The 26,586-nt window shown below is 35.8% G+C and overlaps 1 protein-coding gene across 26 annotated transcripts in view; it reads left to right on the top strand.

Moving 5' to 3' along the window:
- PTPRD (protein tyrosine phosphatase receptor type D) overlaps positions 1 to 26,586 on the top strand; it is a 1,298,969-nt gene that overhangs the window by 1,210,695 nt on the left and 61,688 nt on the right. For all 26 annotated transcript variants that reach the window (XM_069776173.1, XM_069776170.1, XM_069776168.1 and 23 more), the window contains 3 exons: positions 881 to 993; positions 11,799 to 11,896; positions 23,682 to 23,805. In XM_069776173.1, the coding sequence (XP_069632274.1) occupies positions 881 to 993; positions 11,799 to 11,896; positions 23,682 to 23,805 (335 nt within the window). The remainder of the gene's footprint in view (positions 1 to 880; positions 994 to 11,798; positions 11,897 to 23,681; positions 23,806 to 26,586) is intronic.

The following is a 26,586-nucleotide window of genomic DNA, read 5'->3' as shown; positions in this document are numbered from 1 at the left end:
AGAGTGGTAGATACAGTTCATGTAACATAGTTCTCCATAGTTCTGCCTTCTTTTCTTCCTTCCTTCCTTTCTTTCTCTCCTCTTTCTTCTTTCTCTCCTTCCTTCCTTCCTTCCTTTCTTCCTTCCTTCCTTCCTTCTTTTCCTTTCTTGCCCAGCTTGTTTTGGACAGATTAACAGGAGTACTATAATTGCAGTGAAAATCTTAATTTGCTCAAAAACATTCATACAGAAACTGAGCCTTGAATATGTAGGTGTGATCAGATGCATTAAGACCGTGTAGTGCAGCTCTTACAGAGATGAGAGGCAACAGAGCAGATTCTTACTTCCTAGAAAGTGAAAGGAATAGGTGTCTTCTGGGATAGGTGTCTTCTGTATTGTTCTATGTCATATTGAAAGTATGCAAAGAATGCAGGTTATTTTTTATAAGCAATGCAGAACTGTGCCTATAAAATATGAAGTATTCAATTATAATAACTTGGCGTGCTTGTTTTTAATTACAGGCTCAAGAATTGGCTACTTTTTAATAAAGGAATAGCTAGCTAGCTTTTAAATTGGGATAGTGTGAATTTTTGTATGTTTTATGTTGTATCTTACAATAGTTAACTATTTGGGTGCCCAGAATGATGATCTAAAGGATCAGTCTAGGGCAGAATGCAACTATTTTCCCTCTGACTTTACTATATTTAGATTCATTTTGCCATTGGAAATTGTAGCTGCCCTACCCAACACACATAATTATTTTACCTTTGCACTGGATGAAAAACTCTTTCAGAAATAAGCATCTCACCTTTAGAATATAATGATTAAACACTCAGGCACCTTTATTTGTCAAGCTAACACCTCAGTCTTATGTTTACTTGTATTCACCTTCTCCATGCAGGAAGAGGGCTGAATCTGATTCTAGAAAGAGCAGCATACCCAACAGCAAGGAGGTCCCCTCTCACCATCCCACAGACCCAGTGGAGCTGCGACGCCTTAATTTTCAAACTCCCGGTAAGAGACAATAATAGCTCAGTGAGACCTCTGTGATCACAAACTGATTAGTGGTGCTGTTAGAGAACAGAAAGATTGCTTGTTTATAAAAATATATTTTGATTGCTTATGAGTTTTTGCACAATGTATTTCTTTGTTAGTTTTGGAAAGGTGTAATTTCTTTATTTAAAGAAAAATCCTGCATGAAACAAAATTAAAGTTCTGTAAAGACAACCCCAAAGTCACATATGTTGTATGGATGTGTTTTATGTGCTAAATTTCCAAGTTAAACCTAGCAATACTAGAAAAGATTATTGGGAAATATACATCCCTGTATTTATTAACATTCTTACAACTGCTGCTTTTTAAATAAGCTTCCCTCTTATCTACTGCATTATCAGGTAATCCATTAACATCATTGGAGTTTCACTACATTGCAAATTACAACGCAGAAAAGAAATACTATCTAGAGAAATAGTCTTGTCTTTTAAAATCAGGCTATATGTTAGGGTGAAGGAGGATATTAACATGTCAGTAGTTATGAAGGTAGAAGCAACATACTCCCAAGTATTTTATTTACTTGTTTTATTTATTAAGTATTGTTTTCTTAAAGCTGTTTGGTGTGATAGTCAAGAAACACCAGGAGAGAAATACGTAAAGTAGTATTGATTTTTTTACTACTTTTTTATAAGTCGATTTATTTTTTTTTAATTGGCTTTATTTTGATCATGATGTATTCCAGTATACTTGTTTTCTAGTACAATATGATTGCACACAGTCCTGGTCTGATGCTAATTTCTTACTGAATCTTCCTGATTTATCAAATTTATTATCAAATTATATTAAGTACAAATCAAATTGTGTTTATCAAATTTATTATATTGAGTACAAAAATAATGAATTCAAGCTCATAAAGGCAGGAGATTAAGTATTTGAGATGTTGAGAGATTAGCTGCAGAAGCTGACATACTAAATATTACAAAAGGGTTAACTGAACTTGCAAATCTCATTTCTGATCTTCTAAACAGTGTCTATATTAGGATAGTGTTGCCCTAGCAGGAGTAGATCTGCAGAGCATGAATTTGGGGCTAAAGACCATCCGGTGCCTCCACAGTGTATGCATATGGCAGAGGTAGAAAGGGAAGAGTCTGGAGGTTTGAATTTTATTGCTTTTTTAGTCTGTTCCAGTACACTGAATGCTCTTCAGCAGCTGGGGCAAATTAGGTGTGTTTCAGGAGTCATCTTCTAGTTTAGTTTCACCTGAATATGGGAATCTTGTTGACATGCTCTGGGACCTCTCTACAATATGAACCTAAGTGCAGTAAATGGAAATGATTGAAAGTTTTGATTCACAATTGTGCTTCTGAGACTGCAGTATTAATGTAGACTCATCCTTACTGAGCACAGGTTTCGTATGTTATCCAGCACTTTCATACAAAGTTTTAAAGGTAGTTACAGAGATAGAAGTACACACACAAGTCTTTGAAATATGAAAAGAAAAATTATGGTTTCTTGCACTTTAGCTTATGCCTAAAACAAGTCATTATCTGTATGCATATGTATACTGAATAGAGTGGATGGCTTAATAACTAGGTATATAAGCATAATTTTCTGCTGTCCATGTATTAGATGTGGAGTCTTACCTATCCATTTAGTATTTATCATAAATTGAAATTAAATGTGGGCAGAAAAAAAATGCTGCCAAGTCTTAACAACTTTACATATAAAATTAATCTATTGCAATTAATTCTAAATTTACATTTAGAATGTTTAGAATTTACATAAGAAATGGCAGAATTTGTGGCACTTGTAGACACCATAATTCCACCTCATTGATCTGAAAAGAGCTGGAGAGGAGTGGAAGTGTACCTTTCCTTGCAGTGCTATAGTTTGTCTGGGAAGTTTGCAGTTTTCTGTGAAGCTGGATGAGCAGAACATCTGCAATCCATTTCTACTATGAGGTCTTTTTCTTTGCTGTAAACGTTTTCACAAAATGGAGAATTAAAATCATTATTAAAAATATAGTACAGAAATTAAATTATGATCTTTTTTGCTACTATTGTACCACCTAAGACTCCTAGGCACAGGTCAGGCTGTTACATTACTCAGCGTGTAACCAAATATCAAGGACAAAATTCCTCCCCCAGGAGATGTCTCTTGCTGTGTAACACTTGCTAATTAACATGTCCTTAATATGTAATCCTAGCCCCAGTGAAGTCAAGGTACAGTTCTTGGGCTAGTAAAAGCAGAACCTCTCTTAACTCACATTAACTTAAATTAGGGCTACCATGTCATTAAAGTCTGGCTGAATTTAACTTAGATATTTAGATCCTGCTGGAATGTTTATCCAAGTCCACACAGTAACACACCATTAAATAACATGCAAGACAAAGCTTTTCAAGACAAATATAGAGGAAACTACAGAAAGACTGTACATTCAGGATACCAGTTTTGTTGGTTTTGTTGTTCTTTTACTCTCAGATTTGTGGTTTTTATTTTCTACCAGGTAGCAGAAACAGGTAGTAGGATACTGCTGGGGCAAAGCAGGCAGCTGAGGCAAAGGATGGGGGCTGATGTGGTTATGTGTTGGGTTTCTTTTACTGAGACATTTGCAGTCACCCTCATGCAATGGCCTTATCTACTTTGTAAGATGTTACCATTTCTGAAGATTGCCTACAGATAAAATAAATGATAGAGTGGTGAATGTGCTTTAATAATTAGTGTATGCCAAGTCAGTAAAACTGCATCGGGATAGATGATTTGACATCATTGTTATTATAATTATTTATTTATTTAGATTATGAAAGCATCTGCAGTTTGCTGGGAGCTTTCCAGGCACAACAGTTGCTTCCAGTGGGAGGGGGAAAAAAAGTTTATAATGCATCCATGATGTGAAGAAATGTTAGAGAAGAAAATTTTAAATTACATTGGCATATCCAGATTGCCAGTGTTCACTGGGAGAGGTGAATGAGACACTCCTGTAAAATTCTGGGTTGTCATAAACTTTAATACTTTCAAAGATTTCTAAACAACCTCTTTCCAAAAATGCTACCAATCATATATTTTGTGTAAGGAAAAGTCTGATCAGATATAACTATCAAAATAATTTGAAAGCAAAACCCGTGTTGTGGTAAATTTGAATTTCTAACCACAAGTACAAAATACTCCCAATACAGGTGGTTAGGTATAACTTTTTGAAAAAAATTATGGGAAAGCAATACTTTATCTTGGGTAATATTTAGGCAATGGATTTAGGCACGATTATATTGTACTTGTAAAATTGTCAATTCAGCATGAAGGTGTCATAAAAATCCACAGTCTAAACTACCAGCACAGCAAATGTCTTGCTTTCCTTTCACTTTTTCTTGTCTTGTCAATACAGAAATTCATTCTTCACTAATCTAGTATTTACCTAAAGGGTTTCCTATCTTACGTTGTCCAGGAAGTATCAAATTCAACTATGGCTTCGCTCCTCACTGGATAGAGTAACTTCATAGAAAAATGTGACATTTTGTCTTGACATTTGGAATAGCCCACAGTTCTACCTCTGAGAACAAGATCCCATGTCCATATCATAGAATCATAGAACCATAGAATGGTTTCGGTTGTAACAGACCTTAAAGATCATCTAGTTCCAACCCCCCTGCAATGGGCAGGGATACCTTCTACTACATCAGGTTGCTCAAAACCCCATCCAACCTGGCCTTGAACACTTCCAGGGATGGGGCATCCACAGCGTCTCTGGGCAACCCATTCCAGTGCCTCACCACCCTTACAGTAAAGAATTTTTTCCTAGTATCTAATCTAACTCTACCTTCTTTCAGTCTGAAATGGTTACCCTTCATCCTATCACTACACTCCCTGTAAAGAGTCCCTCCTCATCTTTCCTGTAGGGCCCCCATTAAGTACTGGAAAGCTGCTATAAGGTCTCCCCAGAACCTTCTCTTCTCCGGGTTAAACAGCCTCAACAATCTCAGCCTATCCTCATAGGAGAGGTGTTCCAGCCCCCTGATCATCTTCATGTCCCTCCTCTGGACCTGCTTGAGCTGGTCCATGTCTTTCTTACACTGGGAGCCCCAGAGCTGAACACAGTACTCCAGGTGGGGTCTCATGAGAGTGGAGTAAAGAGGAAGAATCACCTCCCTTGACCTGCTAGCCACACTTCTTTTGATGCAGCCCAGAATGTGACTGGCTTTCTGGGCTGTGAGTACACATTACTGGCTCATATTCAGTTTTTTCATCCACTAATATCCCCAAGTCCTTCTCTGCAGGGCTGCTCTCAGTCCACTCACTGCCCAGCCTGTATGTGTGCTTGGCTTTGCCCCAACATGCGTGCAAGACCTTGTACTTGGCCTTGTTGAACTTCATGAGTTTTACGCAGGCCCAGCTCTCAAGCCTGTCAAGATCCCTCTGGATGTCATCCCTTCCCTCCAGTGTGTTGACTGCACCACACTGCTTGGTGTCATTGGCAAACTTGCTCAGGGTGCACTCAATCCCACTGTCCGTGTTGCCCACAAAGTTGTTAAACAGCACCGGTCCCAATACTGACACATGATGCCACTCATCACTGGTCTCCACTTGGACATCAAGCTGTTGACTGCAACTCTTTGAGTGCAACCACCCAGCCAATTCCTTATCCACCAGGTGGTCCATCCGTCAAATCCATGTCTCTCCAATCTGGAGACAAAGATGTCATGCAGAACAGTGTCAAACACTTTGCACAAGGCCAGGTAGATTACATTTGTTCCTCTTCCCTCATCCACCAATGCTGCAACCCTATCATAGAAGGCCACCAAATTTGTCAGGCAGGATTTGCCCTTAGTGAAGCCATGTTGTCTGTCACAAATCACCTCCTTATTTTCCATGTGCCCCAGCATATTTTCCAGGAGGATCCAATCCATGATCTTGTTGGGCATTGAGGTGAGACTAACTAGCCAGCAGTTCTACAGGTCTTCCTTTTTTCCCTTTTTAAAAATGGGGGTTGTGTTTCCTCTTTTCCAGTCAGTGGGAACCTCCCTGGACTGCCACAACTTCTCAGGTAGGATGGATAGTTGCTTAGTCACTTTACCCACCAGTTCCCTCTGGACCTGCAAATGCATCTCATCAGGTCCCATGGACTTGTGCACCTTCAGGTGTGTGTTATCCAAAAATGTGTATTTGTTAGATAAGCCCAAATGCCAGTGAGTGGGTCACAGCTGTGCCAGGTTTCCTTTGGGTAAACATGACAATACCCAATCTTTTAGTAGCATACAGGATTTTATTTATAAGTCTGTTATTCTTCCAGAACTGGAGTAGCTGAGGAAAAGTCAGTCACATTCTTCCCATGCTACAAGTTTCCTGTGAAATAAGGGATTAAAATCATTAATCTGGTGTGTGAATTTTAGAAGTCTCTATGCCACATGGGAGAGTAAAAGTAGGGAAGGGGTAATAATTAAGTCCTCACAAATGGTTTCATCAAATGAAGAAATCCTGTTTTACATAGAGGAAAATAACTGATGTTAAGTGGTTTGAGTGGGTTATGAGAGACCCAAAGCTCAGGCAAAGACTTCAATCTGCCAGTCAGGCAAAGAACTAAATTGAGTCATGCCTCAAAAGTGACTGGTTTTTTTCCTCATTTAAGTATAAAATGTGTCACACTTACAAGTAATTTGTGTAATTGGGTGCCAATTAAACAATTATCTCATTATCTCTAATGAACTAAATAAGATGCTCTGAAATACAAGAATAATAAATAGAATTATTACAGCTCTGAATAAAGACTCTGCCTTTTTGTTAGATTAGTAAGTGCTCACAAAACAATTATTCCCTGAGTTCCTGAGGAAGTTCCACTAACTTATTTGAAGATAAGACAGAAGAACGGTAAAACAGGTCCAGAGGAAAAAGGTGCAAATAACAAAAGTGGGAAAAGTTATGTCTGGATTTAGTCCTGCAAGATAGCAGAAAATTTCTTCCCTTAGTTTATTCACACAATTTCTGTATATGAGAATCGTGACAATGCTGAAGGAAGTACTGTGGTTGTCTCTATAGCAAAACCAGACTGGAATAGCTTTCTCACAGTAAGCAATCCTACTTACAGCTCTTCCTGTGAATTTGACTCACATGAAGGAATTAGGCACCTAAAAGAGGTATAGGTTTCAGAGGTAAAAATGGCACTTCTCTGATATCCCACTTGGTTGCTGTCAAACCTAGAGGCAATCAAAATCTGCTTAGCTGGGAGATGGAGTATAAAAGTTCTGCTCACAAAAGTAATTTTTTTTTTCTGGATTTTAGCCAATAGTTTTGCAACATGTTACTGTATTGAACAATTTTATATCAGGGTCTGAAAACTAGGTCTCCTGTTTTCTCAGTGTAGACAGCTTTTACATCTCACTCAGAGCTGGGGCTTCTGCTGTGAGGCTACAGAGCCCCTAGGGCTGCTTGGTAGAGCTAAGTCTTTGATACAGAACAGAAATTACATTCATTCCAGAATAATTAATCTAATTTTGAAGAACATAAATGCTTCTGGAATTAAAGTGACTTCATTTTGCAATATTATGTGTACATTGATAACTATTTTATAATAGCTGTTGCAGAACAACGTATTTCTCTAGAGCTAATCTTGTAAATTTAGCTTTGTACACAAGATGTAAGATCTCTCACTGGCTTAGCTCTAACTGTATGAAAAAGAAATTTTAAAGTAACAGTAGTTTTTCTGTCAAATATACTAAAGGCATCCTTGCTAAATATTCATGAATGCCAAATTCCTACTGAATCAGGGTCATCTTTCATTTTTTCCATTTTCTATGTCCAAATTTTAAGTATGTATTTCTTTCTACCTTTTTGATAAGGGCAAGTATCAGTAACAGTAACCACTGTTACTGATTCCTTCCTTCTTCCATAAAGGGACAACATCTTAATCAACATAGATTGGTACGTTGGAGGTTATTCTGTGTTATTAAAGAAAAATGAGGATGTAATAAATCAGCTTTTAAAATCACAGAGTATTAATTCAATGTGGACACGAAATACAACTCGTAAAGAAATTTATGTGAAAATAAAGTGTCACATTTTCAGTTCATCTAGGTTGTAGTCTGCATACTTGCATCCATGCACTTTGTTTAATTTCTAACTTCCTTCTTGTTGATTGTGGGCATGTCAACCTACAGGTCCAAATCCGTAAATAAATGTGTGCTTCTTAAATGTTTTTAAAAGCCCTTATCATAAAACCCTGACAACAAACAAAATCCTAATTTAACGCACTAACGACAAGGCCAAAACACCCACTTTTTTCAGTGGAGTAAAGGAGTATGCTTAACAGGTTTAATGTCTGTTAATATGCAGATGAATTCTGACCTTTCTCTCTCAGTTTTTTCTTGCAATTGTGGCACATATGGTATCCCATGTTCCTTAGTCATGTATTTACTGCAGATTAATCAGAAGATCGTTCTACACTGTAATTAAACCATACATTCTCATTTAATTCACATGGAGGGGTTACTACTAGGCTGCATAAGATCAACCGCATTTGGCAATCTTCTACCAAATCTGGAAATAAAAGCTTCTTATGGATACAATTTCAGCTGTGTTTTGCATGTGTTTTTGGTTTGGGCTTTTTTTCTGTTTGAGTTTTTAAGTGGTTTTATCTCTTTCTTTTCTTATTTTAAAGAAAGTTTGAAAGCATGTTTTCAGCACGGTGTTTCTTTTGACTTTCTAGCATGTCACAGGATCTGTTGTAATTTAGCTGTATTTTGTCTTTATTTTTTTGTGTTTTCATAGCATATGTTGATTGATGTGGAGATGTGTCAGCAAATAAGTGTATTTTCTTATTTGTAGACACAAAAAAAGTGTGTTTAGCTGGTGGGTTGAGTCAAGTTCTACACCTGCTGTTCACATGCAGCTCACATTACGCTCAGTAGGAGCCTCACGCTTTTGCATGTGATATGATGAGATCTTAAAATGTTCTTTCATAGCATATTCTGTTATGATGCTTGTTACGATTCATAGACTGATTACATAACAAAAGTCCTCCAGCAGTTCTTTCAAAAAGTAGCTACTTTTATCATCTCAGTAGAGCACATTTTACATATTTAAAAGATGAAAATACACCAAATGTAATTACTTCACTTTGTAAGTTAACTGCAAAATATTATTTGAAGAAAGGTTATGTGTCCAAGTGATAAGTGCCTGAAATGATTTGTGGAGAAAGGGGTTATATGCAGTCAAAATTTGCCAATTTTTGCAGTTGAAAATAGTTCCTTTTTTTCCTTAGAAAAGATAGTTTTATGTCAAGTTTCATTTTGCACAAAGTGTTTAACATGAAATCTCCCCTTAGGAATGTCAGGTGGCATATAGTGGAATATACAAACAAAAATAGTATAAAAAAGAACTGATGTTCAGCATCTTAAAAAAAATTCCTGCACAGTAAGCTAATTATTGAGATTTGTGTTCATGATGCTGGTGGTTTAGTCAGGTTCATGACCAGGTCTCATTCTCTCTGGTTTTATGTCCTTTATGTTTACAGAGGTAACTGGACCTTTAGACTTCTTAGTTGAGTTTCCAGATGCTGTTTTGTGCATGTCTGAAGTGCCTGTATGTACGAGATTGATTGATTATGATGATCTACTGCTGTTACTAATTTGTTTCCCATTTCCGATTGGCTTTTACTTTTTACAGCTTTGAGCAGTAATTCAGTCCCCTACGCCTCCCTGATTGGCTCTGTGTCCTCCCTCTCTAGCCAAACTACCACTCAATCCTTATATGATAATAACTCTCTCCCACGATTCGCTCGAAAAGGTCTAAACATCTTTGTCTATTATTTTCTCTGTTCAAGCACTGTTTTAGATGTACATCAGTCCACCTCCATTTCTGGATCGATCTAGAGTTCTCTTGTGCCTTTTCACTCACATATTTTCCATAGGGGTGCTTGATCTGGATCAATCAGTGTAATTATTAGATGTCACCCACACTCATTTTGAGAATAGCAAAGTTCTATTAAGTGAAATTTCTGAGAAAATGGGAGACAACCAGAACTGATTCAAATAAATTAGTACTTATGGACTAATTTTTTAATTGCAATTTGTAAGAAATCTCCCCATTATATCTGAATATTCTGCTTTGTTAGCTGACTGACAGCTTGCCTTAATATCTGCTTTAAATAATGTCTCACCATCACAGATGTGCTATGTAGGTAATATATAAATATATATGTATAGGTCAGAAGAATTAGGGCCAGTGCTGCTGGACATTATTTTGGACTCTAGTATGATGCCTGAAATGTCAAAGAATCAAAAATAAAACAAGAATTAAAAAAAAAAAAAAGAAAAAAGAAAAACATGCTATGGTGTGACTGTGTTGCAACCACATGGTCATTTTCAGCTACATTTACAGGAAATGCAAGTTAACTATCTTAGGCATGCTCTTGAAATTCATGGTGACAAAGCAAACTGCATTGTGTAACATGGCTTCCAGCTTGAGCCCCCTTGAGTCATCACTATTTTATCTTTGTAATTTCAAGAGATCCTGGGGTTCACTAGGTTAATTCTTCTAGCCAGCTCTGATTTCTTCCCAGAAGCAATTGAAAACTCACTTTCATTTTAGGTGTGATAGTATAAAGCATGAAAAGAAGAATGTAAGCATTTTGGAGAAGGGTCGTGAAGACTAATAGTGTGAAACACACAAATTTTTGCCTGGCAAATCTTCAGCTGGCAGATTGTTCTAGTTGACCCCACATCTTTTCTTTCTTTTGCCATTCTGTCCTTCTTTTGCCTTTCTGTCCCTATACTTCCTTCCACAACCATCTCTATCTCCGGTTCCCAGCTCTTCTTTTTCACTCAGTATCTTCATCAGTGGACAAAGATGTTTACACCTGAAGTAGATTGTAGGTACTTTTGGGGGTTGATAAATGGGGTTTCAGATTAAGCATGTTTTAAGGTACTAGTGCAGTCAGTATGTGTGTCCAGCCAAACTGTACAACCCCTGCCTCTACAATCTGCTACTAGTGAAAACATTTTTGAAGTTATAATTGTCTGATGTCCAATGTTGTCTTCAGTGACTGTTGTCTAAAAGCAATGGTGCATGTTATTCTAGTCATTCATAGTTGCATGTGAATATCACTCACCTCAAAATTTTGTAAAATATTTAAGTATTTCTAATTTAGTCAGAATATGTAGTTTGTCTTCTAGACCTTGATACATTATTATTAATCCTCAAGCTATCCATTTCATTTTTTATAATTTATTTTATAAGTTAGTTTTATGTTGGTTTGAGGTTTCTTTGGGTTTTTACCATTTCCTTTGCAGGTTCAGGTGTCTCACGTTACCTCGGTAACCTTCATTCTTCAAGTTCGTTTTTCTTGATTATGCATAAGTCACTTTGTTTTCTGTCAAAACACTATTCTTTCCCCTTTAGGGCTCTTTCAGTGTCTGTTTCTCAGCTCACCTTTCCTCATCTAATTCAATGGAGTTTCCATTTCATGCAGTGCAGGAGAAGGAGTTTGAAATGACATTAAGAGTCATTACTCAAAGCAGAGGTCGACATCAGGTCTAACTCTCTCATTTTTCCATGCCTAGCTAACCTCATTGACTCATATCACAGTAACTCTTTCCTCTACACTAGGAATGTTAGCTTTGGGAATATGCTTGGTGAATTCTTTTAATTTGGCTTCAGAGCTCATCTATCCAGAGCATGTCCTGCTTTGAGTAACCAAACTATTTGCCTGCTTATCTCACATATGACATCTTTACTACTTACACATTTCTAGCCATTCTAACTACTGTATTTTCTAAATTTTAGAGCAATGCCATCACTGTAGTTTACTTTAAATTTTGTTCGTCTTTCTTGTTCAACAGGTATGGCCAGTCATCCCCCAATACCTATCTTGGAACTTGCAGATCACATTGAAAGATTGAAAGCAAATGACAATTTGAAGTTCTCACAGGAGTATGAGGTAATTTTCCCCACATTCTCATTATTCAAATTGTTTAACACGTCATGCTTTCTGTTTCCCTAGACTTTTCTCTGATATGTACCCAACCTGACTGATGGTGCAAGTTTTGTATGATATTAAAACCACGATAAAAGAGCTCTCTGTGTAAAATGACTATGTTGGTGAGGTGGCTCCTTTGTGTATAACAATCTATTCTCTTTTTATAAGGATATGTGTCAGGCAGATTCCATGGGCACATACTTGAAGTGGTGTGTGAATGATACAGCATTTATTCTTTTTAATATACACAAACATCCATATACTTTGCAGTTAAAAGATCCATAGATTATCTGAAAAATCTCCTGTGTAATGTTGACAGGACATACACAGTACAAGCTCCAAAGAAGTTACGGTCCACTGTGTTAATTCTGCATGTATTAAAAGAATTTGCAATTGCCTGGTGTCTTTCCTAATATAACAGTTTCAAGACATTGTATTTTCTTCCTGTCAATAATACCACCTTCATAATCTGTGAATGATGGTCTATAAGAACATGAAAGAATTTAACCGGAGAGAGTAATCATTTACAAGCCACCTAGTCAGTAATCCATGGAGTATACGTCCCCAGACAGGCATTGATGCTGTGGAGAGTAACAGGCTCTCATGTCAGTAATTTGTGGCTAAAGGGATTTAGGTAGCGATCCATTAAACAGAGCAAATTATAGCTGTTTCTTCAATGCCAATATTGTCTGTGTCAAAAATCTGTGGATGAACTATGCACAGAACCATCAGAAAAAGAATGCTTCTTTAGAGCAGCTATGGGCTGTCGTGTCAGTGATCCAAGTATTAACAGCTCCCAGAGGGATCACTGACAGAGTATTTTCTTTATAATCTGTTGTGTCGCTAATCTTTGCTTAAAACTCCCCAAGACTTTGTTAGCATGGTGGAGTAAAAACCCATGTTACTCTCATTTCTTAGGGACTGCACATTCTTTGCATATGAAGGTTCATACAAACACTGACAGTGAAATAAAAAACACTGAAGAAGACTTTCGCATGTTGGTTCCATAGTAATATGTGATTGCATGGTACAGAGAACCTGTAAATGCCCAATGTACTTAAAAAGCTTTGACAGAAAATTTTAGAAATGAATACTAACTACTATGACAGAGAACTACAATTGCTTATTATTTAATTGAAGGCGCTGTTCAGGAAAACCTTAAGACTGTTCTAAAAAGGAATCTCATTAGTTTTCAAAAGGAAAATATAGTCTCAACAATTCATGAAAATAAGTTTGTTTGAAGAGCATCTCAGGATTGCTGTTTATTGTTGCAATCACAAAAAAATGTGGGAGTATCTCCTCACATTTCTATGTGTAAATCCTGTGTTGTTAAGTACGAAGATTGTAGCATATAAAAAATCAGACAGGGAAATCTATGTAACAGGATGTTCACCAGAAAAAAAGCTAACATTTGGTAGAAATTTGACAATCGTTTCCTGTTGTACTCTAGGCATATTCCTTGGAATATCTGTGTAGGAAATTCCATTTAATAAATAAAAAATGTCATTACAAGTGATGTAACGTAGTATAACTTCAATTTAAAAAAAAAAATACACCATTACTACCTCTTGAGCATGTTGTGGAGATGACGTGGTTCTTCTTATGCTGTAATATAACTTAAACGTTTTAGTGGTTTATGCTTCCTTTATTATTTAATTCATTAAAATCATCTTGAGGACATAATCTTAACCATTTATAGACAGCATTGTGAAGACACATTAAATCATTAAATTCTTAATATCTGTCCCTCCAGAACTTTTTAACAGTCTGTGTAAACAGCTCAGCTTTCACATTCTCTCTTTTTTTTTTTTTTTTTTTTTGTTACAAAACATACCAGCTGGGGCAGAGTGATCAGACATTCAAGATTAAAATGTGGGCAACTGTAGGTCAACATCAAGCTTCATTCACATTGCTTTGCCCAAGGATTTTCAACATTTGTCTTTAAATCCCAGCTTTAGAGATACCACTTCATTGCCATCTAGTCCAAGTTTCATCCATTTTGAAACAGAATTAGTGAAAAGCAGTGCTATTTGATATCATGGTCTGGTCTAGGCAGTGGACTAAGGCTGCAGTTTGATGATCACTGTAAGTCATCTCCCTGTCTTGGCTGTGCATTCCTGTTGTCTCTCTTGTGCCAATCCTGGCACTAGTGCATGTGCAGCTGTTCAAGGATTATCTCAGGAAATAGATTCAGCTGAAAACTAATTGTTTTATTTTTCTTTGCTGTTTTTGGTTGGATCAATTCCCTGAACTAGCTCACCACACGGCTGCATGAACTCTAGTGCCAGCACAAGAGAGCTGGTGGGAACATTTGTGGTTGGGTATTGGGACCTTCTCTTTAAGCAGCAGTCCTCACTAATGTCCCTTAAAGGCAACTATCTGATTCTGAGGCAGAAATGAGTACAGATGGTAACTGTCCAGTTATTATCACTTCACATTGCATTTGAAATGGTGGCACAGAAAGAAAAAGAGGTATTTTTCTTCTTCAAGAGTTAAAAGTATAACATGCAGCAGGAAACCACTGACCTTAATGGATAGCAATAAAGTCCTCCAGTTAATTCCCATTTGGGGAAACAAACATTTTTCATCAGTTACCACTGATGAAATTTTTGTTTTCATAATGCCCTTTCCTCCTTGGCATTCCATTATTTTATTTTACTTTTTATGGAATTTCTTACATTGCATGGATGAAATTCTTCAAAAATAGACTGCTAGTATGCAACAATTGTTAAGGCAACTTTGTGATACCATAAAATTATATATATATATATATTATATATTTTTATATATATATAATATCCTGATGAACACTGACTTCTCATGCAGCTCGTAGAATTTCTTTCAGGAGGTTAGCTCCATTTCAAAAGGATGTTCTAATTATTTTTTAGCACACCTTACTTTATTTGCCACTTCAAAAGAATTACTTGTTTCACAACTCGAACACATCTTTTCATATTATATGCACAGCTGTTCAGCAGTATTTGAATACTTGCTCCTGTTCCATCCTTGCTCCTGTTTCATCCACTGCTTTTTGATCAAAATTTCTGCTCAAAATTCCATACAAGTTTGGTTTTCTCCTTTTGGAAGAGTTTCACTTCCTTGCCTGTTCCCACTTTCTCTTCAGACAGTCAGAAACCTCCCTGTCCCTTCATTACTTCCAAAAGAGAGAAAAAAGTTCTCTCACAGAAGACGCACATCTACATGCTGTCTCCTCTGCTGATTTATACCCTCTGGCATAATTTTTTAATGAAACCCCTTAACTTCCTTGCACCCTCCTAGAGAAGGTGAAGGGAAACTTCTTTGTAGACCTAGACCATGAGAGAAGACAGGATTGTTTTCTTCAAATAAACCTAAACTCAACCCACTATTCTCCATTCATCTGACACAGTTTACCAAATGGGGTTTTTTTAGTGTGGGTTTTTTTTTTCCTAAGAATACGTTCCTTTTTGTGCTGTGTGAAAACTAGTTGAAAAAGAATCTAAAATTGCTGTTAAAGAAATAATAATTCCAAACTGCATCTCTCTGCACTCTGGTTCTGGAAGGAACATCCAGGGTAAAGTGGTAAGTTGGGAAAGGAGGTATTGCAAAAAAGTAAGTAGCAATATGCACGGTATAAACTATGTAATCGTAGGGGGGGCGGGGGAGGGGAGGAATAGAACTCCTTCATTACTATGATGTGGTAAAAGGAGTGTATTCTCCAATGTAGACCATCTTCCAGCTGTGTAAACTTTTCTAAGCTTCGATGTCTTTGATTGAAAGAGTTCCTACTTCTACAAGTCTTCAGAAACTATTTCATAGTGTCCTCTTCAGGGCTTCTGCTACCTCAGCTTTTAGAGGGGGTGATCGTGAGAACAGTGGAGACTTGCATCATTATACTTCTCTCACAACTTTACCTTGAATACCAGATTTCATGGGAGAACAGGGGCCAAGCCTTAATGATTATGACTATTGCAAGATTTAAATAAACTTTTAATTCACCTGTTGGATAAAGTAGTTTTGTAGTTATAGCATAGATAGTGCTATGTCCTCTTCTCAATAAAATTAATCTCTACTTCAAAATAAACTTCATAATCCTTCATTAATTATTATTAGCTTGCAATCTCCAAGCCTTAGCAAAATGTTGGTTTACCATGTTAACATGACATATCCTTTATGTCATATAGGTCTTTTGTATTCCCTAATTTAAAGGCAAGATTCTTGACCCCAACTGATTATTATGAAGCTTTTGCTGGCTTTGGCAGTTTCAGTGGGATTTTTATGTAATGCAAGGCTCCATATGGACTTGACAGCTGCTAAGCAGAAAGCCATATTCATAAGAAACTGACCTTTATATTTTATCTCCTTCTTCACTCAGGCTTCAGAATTTAACAATAAAAAGCAGTCATAGAGATAGACTAAATCAGAACAGTAATGTTCTGCCTACTTTATGCAATACACTAGATGTATTTGTAAAGTTATTTCCTCCTATAACATAGAACAGAAAATCTGTTCCTCTAAAGCAGATTCCTGAGTCGTGTAAAATAGTTTCACATTTATTATCTGAGATCTGTAGTCATAGCTTTACTCCCTTAAGGAAGCAGATACAGATTCCTATCATTTTTGTGGAACCTGTCACTGCAACACAAAATTACACTACCGGCCTCTATGTGTTATTTTATATGATTTACTTTCCGTGTATGTGTGTGTGCACTGGTTAACTAGTGTTACAAGAAGTTCTATATAATTTTAATGTTTTTCCTCATCAGGCTTCTTTCTGTAATTTACAGCCAGTCTTTTGCTTTAACACTGAGTATTGGAAAAGATGAAGATGCATTTTGACTCTGTGCCACACTGGTGTACTCCTACAAGTTTTATTGCAGCTTTCCAGTATCAGTGGGTAGGATTTGTGATGAGAAAACAATTTACTGAATATAGTACATTTATCTTTTTGTATCTTAAGCTGCAACAAGGTGAACACTGGACACTAAAACACAATAAATCTTATATAGTAGAAGCACATATAAAACTTATTATTGATATAAAACACTTTAAAAGAACAGATAACCTACTGAATTAATCTTTACCAAAGAAACAGCTACACTTAACTGCCATATCATTACTGATAATAGTGACTCATATGCAAAAATCAATTTCTTCTTAGAAAAAATGTGTTTTCTATTCTTTATCTTTACAATAGTTTCCTCTTTCTAATATTAAAAACATCATTTATTGGTATTCTGTAACTTTACTTTCATAGGATGTGCTCCATTTATAAACAATTAGTGTAGTCAGTGAACAATGAAAAGTTGTCTTCTTATTAACAGCACATATGCTGTTGCATTCACCTAGGTTGTTTGGTGCTTTGTTCCACCTAGGATAGTATCCGAGCCAGCAGGATACCTATGATAGAGAGTATTAAAGACATAATGCAGGAATCTGAAGTGGCACTAGTCAAGATTTATAGTAGTGTATTAACTCCTTCCTTTGTGGTGTGGATGCTTCCTTGTGATATCAGCATTTTTTTTTTATGCTTATATAATTAAAAGAATATTCAGATAAAAGAAAGCTGGTGTTATCAGATTAGGGTGCTAGGTTTTGGTCTGATACCTGATGCTATTTTGCCAAGGAATTCCACAGAGATGGTTGAAATAGTCAAATACTGTAATAAATGTCAGTTTTATTTTGCCCAACTGAAAACAGTGATATGTGTAGGAAGAGAAAAGTGGTGCACTCCTTATAGCAAGAAAAATTATTCAATGACAGATTGTGTAGGTCATTATAGGTAAAACTGAGTTTTGTGGGGGCTTTTTAGAAAGATTCATCTGCAATACTTTTAGGGGTTTTATGAAGGAAAATTGGATCAGTGAAGAATTTCACTCCTTTACTCCTTTCTTAAAAAAACAAATGTTGTCAGTGCTTTAAAACTATATTGAAAATTTAAAGCAGCACTGGTGTCTCATGAGACAATTACAAAGTTTAGTGTTTAAGAGCTGCTGTATTTCATGTACTATATAAAACAAAACAACAGGATACTTTAATCACAAGAAGATTTAAACTAAGCAATGTTCTTCTTTACTCAAGTATTCTTCTGCTCCTGATACTTATTTCCTACATGAAGTTGAGTGTAATCCTCTGGTTTTAACACAAAATTATTTCCACCACAACTGGTTATCTTATTACAGACAAAGGACTTTAATTACAGGTGGAGAATAAACAGGTTATGCTTAAGACTGGAGGCAAAGAAATACAAAACAGTAGGAATGGTTCTTATAAGTTAGGTTTTCTAAAGCTTTTATGTAATAGACTGTCCTTCAAAGATGTTTTCAAATAATGATTGTTTTCCTCTTTAAGTATACTTTATTTATATGCATATATAGCTTGTTTAATTCCATTGGAATCAGGTTTTACATGATCTCATTTGTCATAGGAATATTAGCTTCATAATGTAGAGGAAATATCTTTGTTCTTGAGAGGGGTTTGGCAAAAGCCTTAGTTGTATTTCTAGCTACTCCTGAACAGTTGGGTCTCTTTTCTTCAAGAGTTAACAGGAAATGTCTCATCTGTGCATTTTTAACTGGTTTAGGACCACGATACAAACTTATCTTGGAGTTCCAAAGAAGATATAGCCATGCAAAAACATGGGTCCCCCATGTCTTTTGAAAATGGCAGCCTTTACAGCGTGATGTGGAAAACTCTGCCTTAATAAGAAAACATAATTTCAGTTAGCAAGTTGTCATGATCGTGTATTAATGCTAATGCATCTAGCATTCATGTTTTGGTAAAGCAGTATGTACATCTCATCCTATTAGCCAGTTTTCTGCATAATACAATAGCACCCTATTATAAATTCATCAGCTATGATACGAAATTCTCATCACAATCACTGACATTGTTAAAAGAGGGTCAAATTGTTCATTTTTATGGGTACCTGACTACTTTCTCCAGTTTTGCAGTCTATTTGCATTGTCTTCTCTCAAATTTGTCTTTTTCATTGTTGTTTCTCTACCTTGTCTTAGGTTTCTCTGTGACCCAGTGCTTTTTGATGATTTAATTTGAATCTCAAACACAGCACCTACAGTGCTGGAAAATTTTTTACAGGACATGCTTCCTTCCCCTTCTGGGCTTGTGAAACCTGTGCAGTAACTCACAATCGCCATGACACACAAAGACTCAAGCCTGCTGGCTCTTAATTTGCTGGCATAGTCATCCTTAGTACAGCACTGTTCCAGGGCAGGCAGACACATGTCAGGTTACACCAGGAAGGGTGGCATTTTGTCATACTCATTCCTTGCCCAGTACTGTACCAGGCTATACTCCTGGAAGATTCATGATCACAGCAGGGAACGTTTGCTTCTCGTTTAAATAAAGGAAAACTTCACAATGAGCAGGTACAGAGTTTACTGGAGGGGGGTTGTTTGAAATTCTTCTAGAAACACTTTTTGATTACCATGATTCATAGTCAAACAACTACTTTATGGATGGTGCATTGTACTAGTAAATATTGCTCAGGTCTTTTCCTAGTAACGGATCAGACTTTTTTTTCGGCAGCCAACCATTTAGAACACAATAGCTGAAAGATTAGTCAAAGCATGGGAGGGTAATAACAGTATTACAGATATCTTTATTTCTTTTGCACAAAGCACCCATACTACATAGTTATGCTATGGAGAAATCCACTTCTTTGTTAATGACAGCTTTATTGAAGCAAGCTTTCAGAATGAATATACTAGAAATCCTATTAAAGTGCCATCCATTAAACCATTAAAGCACTCATTAAAACTGTTAGTACAGACTTGTTATTCATGAGTTATTGGTCTTTCACACTTCTGAAATGTGTCTGCCAATACCATTCTACTCTTTGTTCCAGTGTGGCTATTAAGTCTGAGGAAATATAGATCAATTTTCTTTTGCCAAAACAGTGCTTTGTGGGAGGATAGTAAGGCCACAAAGTGGTTCAGATTGGTGAGAAAAACAGGAAAGATTAAAGTTCAGTCCATTTGCCTGATTTTGACATAATTTATGTTAACTATGTCTGCTTGCAGGCCTAAATATTAATCACTGAATTACACCATCTGGCCATACATCATACAAAGAAGTGAATGGGGAATATAGTATGCTGCTTTGATGAACATATTCTCATCTACTTCTACAAATAGCTGACAGAAAGCTGCTGTTTGATTTTTTTTTTAGTATTGAAAAGCAGCTTTAGATCACTTAAACAGTAAGGAGTGAAAAGGGGAAGAATAATACTGAACAGCTGAAGCTAAGCTTTAAATGTAAAGTATTCTTAATAATATATAAATTCACATTAACAATAGGTATAATATAGAGCTGAAGCTTTTTCTCGTAATGGGTAAGAATCTACTTAGATCATAATTTTCTAAGTGCAACTGTATATGCAAAAATGCACCTTAAACTTCATGTTTGCAAGGAGTTGTAATTGTGAACAGATAATTTATGGTTTCTTCTTTTTTTTTTTAGTTTGTGTATAACTTTTTTATTTTTGATACGGTAAAGCCCTAGTCCTGCAGTCCAGGCTCAAAAGTAGCAGCATGTTAGTCAACCAGTTTATTCTGTTATTTTCTAGTTTTTTTGTCAAGTGTGAAGAGAAAGTGTGTGTGACATCTTATATAGGGAAGTAATTTCTAGAATATTTGAGCACTGTGGGTAAGAACCTAAACTCCTTCAGGTTTATGTCTACAGCAATGCAGGGCAGTGTTGCCTTATTCTGGGTCTATGGGCTGCTCTTTAGCTAGCATGTTTGCATGTATGCCTCTCAAAATATTTTGACTACGTAGTCACAGATAGTGTAGATGTGCTTTATTCCTGGTCAAGTAATTAATTTTATTCAAAACTTTATTTAGAGTATAATGCATTAATATATTGAGAACATCTACTGTTTATTTTGAAATTACGATGTTTGTGTTCTAAATGATTGCTAGAATTCTGAGCTAAACCAATGCTAATTACTTTCTAAAATACTGAAAACTTGACCTGCAAACATCCTGCACAAGTTATCTTACTCACCTCCATTCACTCAAAAAAGAAAAGAGGGGAGATTCTTGCTGAGATAAGTCATTATGTAAATTTCATTGCTTTTCAAGTCAGATGATGTAGATGAATTGCTGGTCAGCTGATAAAGGGGTATATTACATGTCTTAAATATACTATATATGCATATGACTTTCCTCTTCCCAGTGCTTATGGAAATGTGCTCCAAATTCTTTCTCTTCACCTTAGATTACATAAATAGCACTTAGCAGTAAAGATAAAAATATTTGTGTTTTTAAATGAAGCAGTGCTTACCTGCTTCAATATTCTATCCATTTCAGAGGATGGAAGAATATTACTGTGATGAAACTAAATTGTAAGAAAATAGAATAAAAATTTTACTCCTTTGTTGATAAATAGGAATTTCATTGTGTAGTGAGAAAAAGTAATGTTTTGGTCAAAGAAGGATCAAGCCCTAGTATTGGAAGGATCAGGTTGCTATGTTTACACTTAAGCACAGCACAGAAGGGACAAGTGGCAAGAATACCAACTGGGTGACAGTTTGTTGTTCCTATATATGAAAACAAAATACAATAAGGCAGAAAAAAAGCCATCAACAGTTTTAATGTTAATAACTACTTTATTCAGATACTAACTTAGTAAGAGTAAAATATTAATGCTATTGATGTATTAAGATATGTTAAGCATATTCCCACAAATTGCTAAGATTGTGAACACAAATACTGCTTTTAAAAAAAAATAATTGGGGGGGGACACACAAAAATTCTGTGGAGATTAAAAGAAATCAGATTCATTCAGAGCTGCAAACCATTTAAGAACACCTTTTGTACTGTTAGTAACACACACAGTGGTACAACTCAAGTGAATCATATCCAAACCACAAGTAAAATTTCCATGCCCTTCATCATGCTCCCAAGCAGTTCATTTCTTCTTTATTCCTTTAAAAAGTCCTGTTTCATTTCCTCTTGAGGGAGGAGCTGCCACACACTCTGCGTCAGCTACTATAGGTAAAGCAGTATGCAAAGGGTGAGCCAGAACCTGAACTGTCACACTCATCTGCTCAGCAAATCTCAGCTAGGTTATGCTGGGGAGCTCAGCCAGGCCCAACTCCAGAGGACTATAATTAAAGTTAGAAAAATTCAGGAAAATTAGCTGGTAACTGTTACAGAAGTTAAGTGAGTCTAAGGTATTAATAGATAGGATAAGGTACTGGGACTTGGTTTCCTAAACAGAAATGCTGGGGTACTCTTAAGACCTCTCTCTCAGGCAGTCAGGCAAAATGAATTTTTTTAGAATAATCTCAAGAAAGAAGCAAAGTCATTCACTGAATGTTACATAAATAAATTGTCTAAGATATGTAAAGGTGCGTAAGAATGAAGTAGTTTTCTGAGTGGCCGAATAGTAATTATTAATCTAAGAGATAAATCCTAATAGATCACACTAACTAATTTTACACATATTCTTTGTCTGATATTACCTACTCTAATAGATTACAGGCCAAATTTCATTTACATTAACATAAAGTGGACTCACAGCTGTTGTAACCCTGGAAGGACTCAGTATAAGCGATGTAAAAGTGATGGCTTGATGCTGTAGTGGCAGTATGGAGCTTCCAACTTGTGCTTTGTTGCTGGTCTATTCATGGAAAGTGAACATAGCATTTGTTAACTGCCCCATCTAGGCTTACCTGTGTCATTAGTTTTTTACAATTCATAGCAACCTGGCATAAGGAACTGCTGATTGTTACCAGGATTAAGCAAAGGGCATGAGCCGCAAACCATAGTTGCATATATGTGTTGATGAAACAATTTTAAGGTCTCTAATGTTACAGAAAGTGAAAAGTAAAACAATACATTATTAATTGTGACTTCTCAGTATGAGATGACCTTTCATACAGCCAGTACCATAACAGGCATAAGCAGGTACCATCTGTTATGTATTTTGTATTTACCCAGCTGTATGTATACCTCAACCATAGAGGTAAAAGTAGTAGAGCCTGGAGTCTTCTACTGCTGGTGAAGGATGAAGGAGTGTGGGTCAAGCTTCAGTAACTCCATCCTGGAACATGAAGGAAGCAGAACATAAACAGTGGTTCTAGGACCATATAATTATGTGTATAAATAACAGATCATTAAAATTTCAAATATGCCTGAATTGCTCTCTTACTTATGAGTCAAGGAAATAAAAATCAGTTCTCTTTATGTTGTCCCTGGGTGATATGCAGTTGGTTCCCTGAGCAGCACTGGTATCATGTGTTGGCCTGGCATCAAAACAAAATAACAGAAACAACATTATTTTTCTTGTGGAAAACTTCTTCAGGAACATTTGGAATTTATTTAGTAAACAGGGCACTGAATTGTTTGAACATGTCCACTTAGTAATAGAGAAAGATAAAAATATTTATTCCCCTTCATCCCAGTGTTTTTGAGATTTCCGTCATTTTTTTCATTCTCTCTTATGCTAGAAACCCTCACGTGCCAAACTGAGTGAAAAGATGAAAAGATGGATAGCATACCCTTGCCTTTCTGAAGAGAAAGCCTTGCATTTGAAAAGCTTATGGTTTGGCTACCTGGTGGAAATTTCAGATGCATAAATACAAAATGCTTTATATAATAAGATATAATATGTTACAATGTATCCCAGTGTCATAATTTTCTTTCAAAAGCAAAATATTTCCAAAGTAAACTATGGGAGCATATGGTTTGTAATGATTATAAATAGTTTCCTTTTCTTTTCTTCTCTTTGTTTTTTGAAGTCTATTGATCCTGGTCAGCAGTTCACATGGGAACACTCCAACCTGGAAGTAAACAAACCAAAGAACAGATACGCGAATGTAATTGCATATGACCATTCTCGTGTTCTACTCTCAGCAATAGAAGGTAAGGAGACCTTTAGACTTAAACTAATTAAATCCTAAAATCCAATATAATTTTACTTCCTGATATCTTTGCATAGTAATATAAAGAAGTGTTAATTAAAATACTTCCAGTAAATTCCTATGCAGACAATCTTCTTCTGATGTTCATTCTCAGTAATTCATTATGAAAATTCGCTATAATTGACACAGGGTCACATATAGCACTGAATGCATCAGGTCCCTGTGTGTATGCCAAGTGTTATCTAAAGTAAATTATAATTGCTGTTTGCTTATATTAATTCTGCAAAGCAAATATAGCAGTAACCATGCATGAATTGAGGTTTTTGTCGATCAATGACATTATCGACATATCTGATTATTGAGTTTCAGTTGCCAAATCCTTATTGTGGGGAAAAAAAACCAGTTCAACTTCATGTTCTCAGGGACAATTTTGAGAACTTTCTGATAAAACTTAACTTTTCTTCTTTTCCATTTTACAATCTGAATGTTAAACAAGAGTGTTTAAACAAATGCCCACATGCAGACGTTGAAAGCTCAGTATTTCACTGCCAAAGATTGGCAGAGGAGTATAATGAGAGCTCTTCATTATATCTTTCTTTGACAAAAAACTTTAAAAAAATATAAACATTTTAGAGTTAACTTAAGCAAAATGTCCAAGGTGATCAGCACTGGGTATTGTGTCTCCCTTACCAAGCGCTAAAGCAATGGGAAGCACTGGTTTTCACTCAGTTTTCTTTTCTTACCAGTTCTGCCTTACCATTAACCTGCTTCCTGGGATGAAGACAAATTTTCAGTTTATCATATGTTGTTGACAGTCAGGTATTAATGATAGCCAGAACATAATTGATTACATAATTAAGTGAAACAATATAAATGAAAATAAAATTTGCCTTTAATAAAGCTGATAGGCCTTGCATACGATACATAAGATGTAGGGAACTGTATTCAAGGTCATAATTATTTCAGTCCTAACATGCTACAAGTTAAACTGCAAGGTGTTTTAATTTACAGTTATAAACAGCTTCTTATCTTTGGCTACTCCAGACCTGAAGACATTGGATATAGGAGGGACAATATTTATAGGTGTAGTCCATTTTAATATTAGCTGCTTGGTGAAGGAAAAGGCAGTCCCACTGGTTGAAGTTTAGATCTTTCCTTACTTATTGAAGCTGTATACCGTGGGCTTTGATAACACAGATAAGAGCTTCTCAAATGTATTAGAAAATTTAAATGATTGCCTTGAAGATTTTGCATATAATCTGCTTATATTTTTTCCACCTCTGAGGCTCATATAGCAGTTCTGACAAGATTTTTTGTAACGTCACTTACAACTTTTCACATTGCCTTGTAGAAGAAAATAGCTGTAAGAAAACCTACCGCTACCTGGTAGAACTACCTGTATCAATACTGAAAAGAGGGTATTTTAATTAGCATTATATGTGATGTGATTCAAGAAAAATATCCCTTTCTATGTCAGTGGTCCAGACAAGAGAACTAAGTACATGGTCTGGAAAGGCCAGGAACAACAACTGGACAGCTATTCTGAACAGTTATGTAAAGTTGTTTGGAACAAAATGTTTAACTCAGAAATAAGACTGTTTGACAGAAGAATCAAGATTTTCACAGGATTTTGTCTGGAAAAAGAGTTGTGTAATGGGGGTAAGAAGGAGAGGAAAAAATCTAATTACAGATAAAGGTATTTGTTAATTTATAAGTCAGATATCTGGGCTTAAAAAGGTCTGCCAGCATCGCCTTCATGTAAATGACCCATGAAATTTGGTTCCCTTAAAGAAAATGAACATATTCAGAGAATGGGAAAAAAATTTAAGAAGCAAAACAGAAAACATTAGTCAAAGTAATTAAAAGTTTCAAATTACACAGTACCTTAGAGTACTTTTAAAAATAATAGATAGCAAAAATAAGAAAAAAATCTACATTGTACCTGTGGGAAAGGACTGACTATTTTCAGGAGCAGGGTCACCATACAGTTAAACTGTAATGTTTGATTCCCTTTTCTAAGTGAGAAATACCACGATAAGGCTAAAATTTCTAACCCTATAACAGTCAGTAACCCTAAACAGACAAATACTATAGGACTTTGACATATCAGTGTTAGATATAAAACCATAAGTGGGATTTTGACCCATTTGGTGATTTGCAAAATTTTAAGTATTTTCTCAGTCTTCAGTTTATGGTGAAAGAAGCAACATAAATCAAATATTAAATCCTGGTTTATGCTAGGATAATTTGTCTTGAAAACAGTAATAAATGAGTATTTAATTATCCTTTTAAATTTTTCCCTCTGTTTGATTTTACATGATAGTGTTTCTAAAATTTTGTGTGTGTACCTTTGTAAGTTTAATACGTTGGTCTTAATATTTATTAATAAGCGCTTCTCTTTCTCTTTCAAGTTTTAAGTAAGTATTCCTACAATTAAAATATGCTGTCTGCCTAGCATTTTAATTAGTTGACAGCTGTGTTTGTTTTTATGCTACCAGGGAAATCAATACTTTGAATATTGTTTTTTTTAAAAAATTCTCCTTTACCTATATTACTAAACAAGTTGATCAGGACGTAAATTTGGACTCTGTTACATTTTGTTACAATTATATGGAGAATATTTGGTTGGATTTTATATATAGGCCTTAGCTGCAATTCTTTTGTGACCTTAAGACTAATATTATCAGTGACATTTGAGTAATAACTGTGTTCTTTCTAAGATGAAAAGCTCCATTCTACACCTAGCCACTTGGTTCCTATTTGAAAGCAAATGTATATGAAC

The sequence above is a fragment of the Haliaeetus albicilla genome, chromosome Z (assembly GCF_947461875.1).
Source record: "Haliaeetus albicilla chromosome Z, bHalAlb1.1, whole genome shotgun sequence".
Taxonomy (NCBI): domain Eukaryota; kingdom Metazoa; phylum Chordata; class Aves; order Accipitriformes; family Accipitridae; genus Haliaeetus; species Haliaeetus albicilla.
Note: the sequence above shows the minus strand (reverse complement) of the source record. Positions and strands in the feature narration are given on the sequence as shown.